Here is a 9860-nt window from a genome sequence, read left to right on the forward strand (position 1 = left end):
ATGAATCCAGTATCAGACACTGTGTCCTACTGAACAGTCACTCCCACAACTCTTCATTATTAGCGCTGATTAAAACAGAAGTGAAACATTAACACATAAAAGCCATTTTAAACATGTGCACAGGCCTGGGAGTCCCAAAGAATATGGGAATCCCACAGAATAGTTTTATTGCTTCTGGATTTGTATCAAGTATTCTAATTCTCCCACTTATTTGCATATAACTTTCTGTTCATTAGTTGTCTAGGTAAATCTCATCAAATTTAAACACTCAAGACTATTAAATGTTCTGGAATTTTAATGGAAAGTAATACTTAAGTAGGTATTGATATACAAAGAGTCTTAACTGGCTAACTACAATTAGCATTTCTCTGCTGAATAGCCCTCCACACTAGAAACTCTGTGTCTGGCACAGGTAGCTCTCAGTAACTGTCTACCAACAGTATGCAATCAGAAGACAGCGTTCTGGTCCACTTCTAACCCACGGCGTGGGTATCACAGACTCCGAGGCAGTGACATTACCCAGCGTTTCTGTGGCAGCTCCGTAGAGACTGTCAAACAGGCTAAGGAGGGAGGCTATGTTTGGAGTTTCAAGTGAGCCGCACGACCCTCTGGAATGACTCCACGGGCTCTCTCCAGGGGCAGTTAAGGACACAGGCCAACCTAGACGCCAGGCTTCGTCACAGCTCATGTCACTGGTGCGTAGGGCCAGAGGATAAACAGCTGTGGCTTTCCAGGACGCGCACCCTCAGGTGAGACTACCCAGCCACAGACAGCACTTCAGCAAATAAGCATGGCTGTGTTCCAACGAAACTTTATTTACAGACACTACCATTTGAATTTCATGAAATGATTTTGTTAACCATTTAAAAATTCAAGGAACCATTCTCAGCTCACAGGCCACACAGAAACAGGTGCTGGGCTGGATCCGACAGGTGGGCAGGCTTCCTGGCCCTAGTCTAAATCTATAGTTTTTTGACATTTATTTGCTGGCAATTAGTTCAACTTCTACTTCATTATTAAGTGAGAACAATACAAAATTTGCTTAAGGCTTTGTCTAGACTGCTGGTGTATAAATTTTTAAGACAAAATTTTAAAACTAACTTAGGTCAAAATTAACTATACTGTTAGAGGAACAAACTGGCCAAGTTCCTTTATTTCTTGACATCACACCTGTACATCTACACGGCAGGAAGTGCACCTTGTTTTCCCGACAGCATCTGGCTGCACTTCCAACTATAACATAGCAAGTGCAAGGTCACCTGGAAATGTACATTTATACACCTTACATAAATTAAAGACGCTACACCACGATCTGTGATTCCAAAGGGGTGGCTTGAAGTTCCGTGACTAGATGCCTCCCGTCTGATGTACCCAATCATTTAAAAACGGCCATTTGGGGACCAGGTCAGGGTATAAAGTATCTGCCATGAAACATTTGGCCTTTTCCTTTTTAAAAAATAATCCTCAAACGTTAAGCCTTTATCGCACTGTTTCATGGAAACACATTATGGCAGCAAGAAACGACTTTGTGAAGCGCTGTATTTTTAGCAACCTGGCTAATTTAAAAAATTTGTTCAAAGTAGCAACATTGTCTTTATTAAAGCAAGACAGCTGAATGAAATCTTTTCTCGCCACATTAACACGTTAGGCTGCTTCCAAATCACCCCCCACCCGACCAAAAATCAGTCTGACACTCACCGAAGTGTTTAACTCAAACCTATATTTGTAGTTTCTAAGATGCTGATCCACAGAGCGCGTTCGTGTTACACGTGTACCAACGCAGACAAAGGCAGAGAGCCACTGCCACCCCACACGAGCCACGGCTCCTGTGCTAGCGTTCTTTAAAAATATACATTTTACAACCCCACGCCTCAGGAGGCGGCAATGCAATAAATACACGGGTGGCTCGCTCTCCACAAGCTACCTGTTGTAAGCCCTCTCTTTTTTGGACTTCTCCAGCGCCTTGTCCATGGTCTTCTCGTTCTCCCCCCGACACTTGGGACAGTACCACTTGCCCTTGGGTTTATGGTTGAGCCCCACGCACGAGAAGTGGAACCACTCGATGGGGCACTCGTCGTTGTCACAGCCGATCATCTCTCCATAGGAGACCTGGTTGCACAGGCAGTACGTGGGCTCGTTCGGGTCGATGGGGAGGTCAGCGGGGGACGCCTCCCGCTCCGCTTTGGCCTTGGAGCGTTTCTTCTTCTTGGAGGCCTTCGCCTTCTTCTCCTTGGGTGTTCCTGCGGCGACGTCGTCGTGGTCGTGATTGCTGGAAGCGTTCTCTCGGTTCTCGTTGTTGCGCTGCCGCCGGGACCGCTTGTTGTTCGGCTTCTCCGCCTGCGTGATTGTCTCGTTCTTGGACTTCTCCTGGCCCGCTTTGCCGCTGTTGCCGGTCGCATCGCTGATGTCCTGGTGGGCCTCGAAGAGCGCCACGTGACTGTCCACCTGCCTGGTGCGGTTCTCCACCAGCTCCACCATCTGGCTCACTATCTGGATCTTCTCGTCGCCCAGCTCCTGGCTGCGGATCAGGGCTCTCTGGATGCAGTGCAGCACGCGCCTCTTCTGGGTGCCATCCGTCTCGCGCTTGAACTTCTCATAGTAGTCATCCAACTCCTTCAGGATCTCTACAAAGGAAAACAGCACGCGTTACACGGCCACATGCCACACACGCTCTCTACTGGCTTCTATAGAAGGAAGCGTGGGAGGGCGCTGGGCGCAGGGGTGAAGACGCTGCGTGGGGTACCGCATCCCCTAGCAGAGCGCTGCTTCAACACTCAGCTACTCTGTCTGACCCAGCTCCCCGGGAGCCCACGGAGACGGCTCCGTGGCTGGGTCCGTGCCACACTCATGGGAGACCCAGGCTGAGCTCCCAGCTCCTGGCTTCCGCCTGGCCCAACTCTGGCTGTTGGGGGCAGCTGGTGAGTGAACCAGCAGACGGAAGATCTCTCTCTGCCTTTCACATAAAATAGAAATAAGTAAAAGGGTCTTTTGGCCGGCGCCGTGGCTCAACAGGCTAATCCTTCGCCTTGCAGCGCTGGCACACCGGGTTCTAGTCCCGGTCGGGGCGCCGGATTCTGTCCCGGTTGCCCCTCTTCCAGGCCAGCTCTCTGCTGTGGCCCGGGAGTGCAGTGGAGGATGGCCCAAGTGCTTGGGCCCTGCACCCCATGGGAGACCAGGAGAAGCACCTGGCTCCTGGCTTCAGATCAGCGCGATGCGCCGGCCGCAGCGGCCATTGGAGGGTGAACCAAAGCAAAAAGAAAGACCTTTCTCTCTGTCTCTCTCTCACTATCCACTCTGCCTGTCAAAAAAAAGAAAAAAAAGGTCTTTCTGGCTTGCTTGTTCTGTTTGCAGTAGCTGCAGGGCACTGCTGTAGTGCCGCAGGTAAGCGACCACTCTGGCTGCCTGCGTCTCCTCTCTGGCTGCTCTGCTCCCGAGGCAGCGCCCGCTGATGTGCCTGGACAGCAGCAACGACGGCTCAGTGCCGAGTCCCTGCCACCCAGAGGGAGCTCCAGGTTCCTGCTTCAGCCTGGCCCAGCCCTTCGAGACCTAAACCAGGGAGCAGAAAATCACTTTTTCCCCAACTCTGCCCACTGGCACTCTGCCTTTCAAAATCAGCAAGGCTTCCTAGTGTAGAAATCATAACCTACAGGTCGTTCTAGATACTTCCCTGCTGACCTGGACAGGATGCCCCTCGCCTCACATTCAGCCGAGTGCCCGTAGGGATTCTGTGTTTCAGCAGCGTGGGCCACAAATACTCCAGGCAAGGCTTGTGCTCAAACTTTTACTTCTCATTAAACCAACAACTGTCCTCCACTTCTATCTCTATTCAAATGCTTTACCAATCACCGAAAGGCCTTTATTCTCTTTATTTTAATTGGCCAGTATCTCGAATGCCTTGCTAACGTAGACTGCGTAGACTGCGAATGCATTTACCCAAAGGCCACTTGGTGCTCACTCAGCAGGTTCTTCCGCACTACTGAGAACAGCAGCTTGTTTGCGCAAACCAGACAAGCTCACCCTTTAAGCAAAGGGGCAGGCTTCACTGCTGCACTTGCTGCTCAATCAACAGCGTCTTCAGAGCCATCACAGTCACGGGATTTCAAAATACTGTCACAAACCAAAACACCCTCTGTAAATGTACACCTCCTTGGACAGGCTGCACGATGACGACTGCGTGATTTAAAATGTAATCTAGCAAGTGCAATTAGGTAACTTCTCAAGAAATAAAAGCTGCTCTCTAACCTAATTCAGCGAACACAGGAACTAAAGCCAGCACGAGCGCTCACCGACTCGGCACACGCTAGTTCCCAGGCCACAGTCTCGGTCTGAATTCTAAAGACCAACTCCCCCACCTGGTTACCACAGACGTGGAGCCTTCGTCCTGTATCGTTAAGTGGGTTACAAGTTGCAGGTACTATCATCCGGCTTACTCGGGAGTCACATTTCTGATAGGAAGCCACCTCTACACTGCTACCTTAAACACAGCGTCTCTGCTCACACACATTTCCTTCCAGGCAAATACGGACTCGGGGGGACAAACACGGTCCTACCACAGCCACCGAGGAACACTCCTGAGCCTGCCTCGCTCAGATGTGGAAGCAAGGCCTCCATCCACAACGCCAGGAGGCCACACCAGCGCCACGGGGCCCACACTGTCCACCAGGCACCCACGCCAGCACCACGTGGCCCACACTGTCCACCAGGCGCCTACACCAGCGCCACGGGGCCCACACTGTCCAGGCACCCACGCCAGCACCACGTGGCCCACACTGCGCACCAGGTGCCCACGCCAGCGCCACGGGGCCCACACTGCGCACCAGGTGCCCACGCCAGCACTACGTGGCCCACACTGTCCACCAGGAGCCCACACCAGCGCCACGGGGCCCACACTGTCCACCAGGCGCCCACGCCAGCACCACGTGGCCCACACTGCACACCAGGCGCCCACGCCAGCACCACGTGGCCCACACTGCACACCAGGCGCCCTCGCCAGCACCACGTGGCCCACACTGCACACCAGGCGCCCACGCCAGCACCACGTGGCCCACACTGTCCACCAGGAGCCCACGCCAGCACCACGTGGCCCACACTGTCCACCAGGCGCCCACGCCAGCACCACGTGGCCCACACTGTCCACCAGGAGCCCACACCAGCGCCACGGGGCCCACACTGTCCACCAGGAGCCCACGCCAGCACCACGTGGCCCACACTGTGCACCAGGAGCCCACGCCAGCACCACGTGGCCCACACTGTCCACCAGGAGCCCACGCCAGCACCACGTGGCCCATACTGTCCACCAGGCGCCCACGCCAGCACCACGTGGCCCACACTGTGCACCAGGCGCCCACACCAGCGCCACGGGGCCCACACTGTCCACCAGGAGCCCACGCCAGCACCACGTGGCCCTGCTCTTGCTGGCTACACCACAGCTGGCAGTCACTTAAGTCTGTTAGGAAGCAAATTTGCCTGGGAGCCGCACTTCTGTGATGACACCTGAAAAGTGGTTCAAGCAACCCCGAACGCCCGTTAGTTATTAAAGTTACTGGGATGCACTGCTGTGGCACAGGGGGAGAAGCTGGGAACCCCGGGTTCACGTCCCCGCTGCTCCACTCTCGACCCAGCTCCCTGCGGATGGGCCAGGAACGCCGTGGAGGACGGTCCACATAGTCGGACCCCTGCACCCACGTGGGAGACCCGGGCGAGACAGCCATCTGGGGAGTGGCCAGCGGACGGAAGGTCTCTGGCCTTCTCTGTAACTGCCTTTCAAATAAGTCAGATAAACAAAACCATTAAAGCTGTCGTAACACAAGCCAGTGGACTCTAGGCAACAACCCTGGCAACCAGGCCTGGCTCGCCTCACGTCCACGGTCCGGAGTCCGACGGACCAGGCCTGCCCCGGGCACCCCGGCCCTGCCCAGCGCGGGCAGCGCCGAACTCGCGCCTGGAAGCCCTGGCCGGGCCCTCCCGCCACCACCCCGCTGTCCGGCTCGCCGTCTTCCGTTACAGCCTCGGAGTGGACGCCCCAAGGCCACTCACGCTTCTCTAGTCACGCACGACCGCACTCCCGAGTCAGTGCAAAGGCGGCCGGAGCCCCCTGCAGCCCCGTCCCGCGGGTGACCGGGACCACGAGAGCGGCGCCAGCCGGAGGGCCGGCCCGCGGCCGCCGCCATGGCTCCGCGGCCGGAAGTGACCGAGCCCAGCCAGAGGAGGAGCCCCTGCGACCCCGGGACCGGCCTCCCGCCAATGGGGAGGGGAGCAGCGCGCCACGCCTCGCGAGCCGGCGCCTATGGGGATCGCCGGGCTGGAGGGCGGGGGCCGGCGGGGCGCCAATCACAGCACAGGGCTCGCGAGCACGGCCCGCCCCAGCAGCGAGAAGGGCCAATCTGAGGCCGGAGGCCGGGCGACCCGAAGACATTCAAATCAACTCGACCTCCTCTCGCCACCCCGCCCCTCTCCAAAAGGGAAAAAAGGCAGCGGAAACACAGACCCGTGCCAATCTCCGCGCAAGGCCCGCCCCCGCCCGGCCCCACGGCCAATCGGCCTGCAGCGACCTGATAAGGACATTCCACGGCAGCCGTCGCGGCCAATCGCGACGAGGCCGGGGCGGAACGTTCCGCAGTATGCTAATCGGGCTGCTATAAAAGCCGCTGCGCAGCTACGTCTCCGGCAGAGCGCGCAGGGGCGCCTCGGCGGCGCGGCCTCCCTGCGTGGCCGGAGCGAGCAGTAGCTCTCCACCCCCCGCCCCGGCGCTTCCGTTTCCCCGCTGCGCAGCGCTGTAAACAGGAGTAAACTCCGAGGACGGCCGCGGCCCGAGCGGCAGCCCCTCGCGCGAAGTTTCCCCGGCGGGCGGCGGGCAGCGACCCACAGGTCGCCGCGGCCGGGCGCCTGCCCTTCCCCTCCGGCGCGCTCGCCGCCAGCAGCCCCGCGCCCCCCGCGGCCGGCGCCCCGCACTTTATGTAACAGCGGGCGGGGGGCCGCACGCGCCCCCCGAGCCCCGGCCCCCGCCCCCGCAGCGCCGCCCCATCGCTTCACTACAAAGAGCCGCCTCCGCGGGGCCCGGGCTCTGCGCGCGGGGACCCCGGCGCGGCCGCGGCGGCCCCGGCCCTTTTGTTCCGCTGCCCCCGGGGGGGGGTGGCCGCGCCGCCCCCGCCCGCCGCCCCCCGCCGCACCTTGGTACTTGGCGTCGATCTCCCGCATGAGCGAGACGTTCCGCTGCAGGTCGAACGGCAGGGACTCCACGGAGTCCAGGTAGTCCTCCACGTAGTTGGCCAGGTGGGGCTGCTCCCCGTTGGCAGGGCTCAACATGGTTCACCGCCCCGCTCCCCGGCGGCGCGGCGCGGCTTTCCGCTTCCTGCGCCCCCCGCCCCCCGCCCGAGCGCCCCGCAGCAGCGCACAGCGCGCGCCCCCCGCCGGCTCCGGCCCGGCCCGGCCGCTACATCGGCCGGGGCCGCGGGGCCCCCGGCGCCTGCGGGCGCGGGCCGCGGTGGCGGAGGCTCGCTCGCGGCCGCGCAGGCCCCCTCCCGGGCGGCGGGGCGGGTGCGGGCGGGCGCGCGCACACACGCCGGCGGCGGGAGAGGCCCGCGCAGGCAGCGGCCCGGGGCGCGCTCGCCGCCCGCCCGCCGCGCCGCACTTGTCCAACGTGGAAAACCCAAATACCAGTTTCAAACACTTGGGAAACATTCAGCCCCGCCGCGCAGCGCGCATGCGCCCCGCCCCCCCGCCCGGCGGCCCCGCCCCCGCCGCATGCACGCCCCTCGCCGCCCCGGGCCCGGGGGGCGGCGGGGCCGCGAGGGGGCGGCGGCGGGCGGGGGCCGCGAGGGGGCGGCGGCGGGCGCGAACTTTGCTAGGAGTTTGCGACTCGCGGGCACGGCTGCCGGGCGGCGCCGCACACACGCGCGGCGGCGGCCTGCCCCGCCGAAGACCCGCCCGGGACCGGGACCGCGGCCCGCGCCGACCTCACCTCCCTCTCCTCAGCCCCTCAATCGCCACAGTCCCCGCCTCGCCGCGCGGCTTAAGTACGGCCCGCGCCGAACTGGCAAGGCCGGCAGCCAATCCGCCCGCCGCCCTCACGGCAGGCGCCCAATCAGGACGGCGAGGGGGCGGGGCTGCCGTGCCTCTTACAACTAGACCGCCTAGTCCTCCGGGAGGCGGAAGGAGGGGCGGGGCGAAGCCCGGGCGGAAGCGCCCGCGCGTGCGCACTGCTGGCTCGGGGCGGCCGCGAGCCCGCGCGGGGCCACCGGCCCTCCTGCGGCTGGACCACCGTTCCCAGCAGCCTCGGCGGTTCCGCGCCTGCGCCGCGCCGCGTCGCGCCTCGCCGCCCTGCCTTTGTGTCGCCTCTCGGAGCTCAGTTTGGAGCGGTCTGGAAACAAAGGGGCCCGGGAGGGAAGCTGCTCCCCGGGACCCCTGCGTGTCCCGTCCCGGGCTTCGGAGGGCCTCTCCGCGTCTGCTCCGCTCACTTGGACAGACAGCGGCCAGCCCCCGGCCCTCGCTCGGCCCCGTCCTTCCCGCGGGGTCCCGCTCCCCGCCCGAAACTCCGGGATTTAGGGCTGTCGGAGAAGCCCGGGCGCCGAGCGGCCCCGTTGCCTAGACGACGGCCGGCAGCCCCGCCCACTTCCGGCCGCGGCCCCGCCCCCGGCGGCCGGGCCCGGCCTTTGTCCGTCGCCGCCCGCCGTCGGCCCGTGTCGCGTGCTCCGGGCCCGCGCCCGTCTGCCGGGTGCGCGCGGCCGCGTGGGTCTCTCTCGCTGGACCGGCGGGCGCCCCTCGGGGGAGTCGTGTGGCGGACACGCCGCCCTGGACGTGAAGTGGCGGTTGTCACGGGAGTGCGTGTGCGGCGCCGCGCGGTGTCTCCAGTGAGGGCTGACGAGTGCGTGCGCAGCGTCTGGGAGGGGGCGCGCCCGGCGGCCCCGCGTGCCCTGGCACGGGCTGTGGTGCGTGGGGTTGGGGCTGTTCACGCGGGGAGGCTGCGGGCGGCGCCCGCCCTGGAGCCTGGGTCAGCCCCCGACGGTGGGCCCGCGCCCTCGGACACCCGGTCAGCCCCCGACGGTGCCTGCCTGACAGTCCGTCAGCCCCCGACGGTGCGGCACCCGCCTGTCTGTCACCCCCGGACCGTACGGCACCCACCTGTCTGTCACCCCCGGACCGTGCGGCACCCACCTGTCTGTCACCCCCGGACCGTGCGGCACCCACCTGTCTGTCAGCCCCGGACCGTGCGGCACCCACCTGTCTGTCAGCCCCCGACGGTGCGGCACCCGCCTGTCTGTCAGCCCCGGACGGTGCGGCACCCGCCTGCCTGTCAGCCCTGGACGGTGCGGCACCCACCTGTCTGTCAGCCCCGGGACTGGTGTGGCACCCACCTGTCTGTCAGCCCCGGACTGGTGCGGCACCCACCTGTCTGTCAGCCCCGGGACTGGTGCGGCACCCACCTGTCTGTCAGCCCCGGACTGGTGCGGCACCCGCCTGCCTGTCACCCCCGGACCGTGCGGCACCCGCCTGCCTGTCAGCCCCGGGACTGGTGTGGCACCCGCCTGCCTGTCAGCCCCGGACGGTGCGGCACCCACCTGTCTGTCAGCCCCCGACAGTGCGGCACCCACCTGTCTGTCACCCCCGGACCGTGCGGCACCCACCTGTCTGTCAGCCCCGGACGGTGCGGCACCCACCTGTCTGTCAGCCCCGGACCGTGCGGCACCCACCTGTCTGTCAGCCCCCGACGGTGCGGCACCCGCCTGTCTGTCAGCCCCGGACGGTGCGGCACCCGCCTGCCTGTCAGCCCTGGACGGTGCGGCACCCACCTGTCTGTCAGCCCCGGGACTGGTGTGGCACCCACCTGTCTGTCAGCCCCGGACTGGTGTGGCACCCGCCTG

The 9860-nt window shown here is 63.1% G+C and overlaps 1 protein-coding gene across 2 annotated transcripts; it reads right to left on the minus strand.

Annotated features, from left to right (window-relative positions):
- Positions 1-1701: 1701 nt before the first annotated feature.
- ING1 (inhibitor of growth family member 1) lies at positions 1702-7363 on the minus strand. Of its 2 annotated transcripts, none has more exons than XM_062193932.1 (2): positions 7170-7363; positions 1702-2624 (listed from the first exon to the last, which is right to left on the minus strand). In XM_062193932.1, exons 1-2 carry the CDS (start codon positions 7303-7305, stop codon positions 1921-1923), a joined length of 840 nt encoding a protein of 279 aa, XP_062049916.1. In that variant the 5' UTR covers positions 7306-7363; the 3' UTR covers positions 1702-1920. The 2 variants fall into 2 exon arrangements, with proteins under 2 accessions (XP_062049916.1, XP_062049917.1); XM_062193933.1 differs by lacking the exon at positions 7170-7363 and adding an exon at positions 3676-3696.
- Positions 7364-9860: the final 2497 nt, after the last annotated feature.

This window comes from Lepus europaeus, chromosome 6, assembly GCF_033115175.1.
Source record: "Lepus europaeus isolate LE1 chromosome 6, mLepTim1.pri, whole genome shotgun sequence".
Taxonomy (NCBI): domain Eukaryota; kingdom Metazoa; phylum Chordata; class Mammalia; order Lagomorpha; family Leporidae; genus Lepus; species Lepus europaeus.

Coding starts and splice junctions, on each gene's coding strand:
- ING1 (XM_062193932.1), bottom strand. CDS start 7,305: ATGTTGAGCCCTGCCAACGGGGAGCAGCCCCACCTGGCCAACTACGTG. Junction 2,625..7,169: donor GATCGACGCCAAGTACCAAG/GTGCGGCGGGGG, acceptor TTTCCTTTGTAG/AGATCCTGAAGGAGTTGGAT.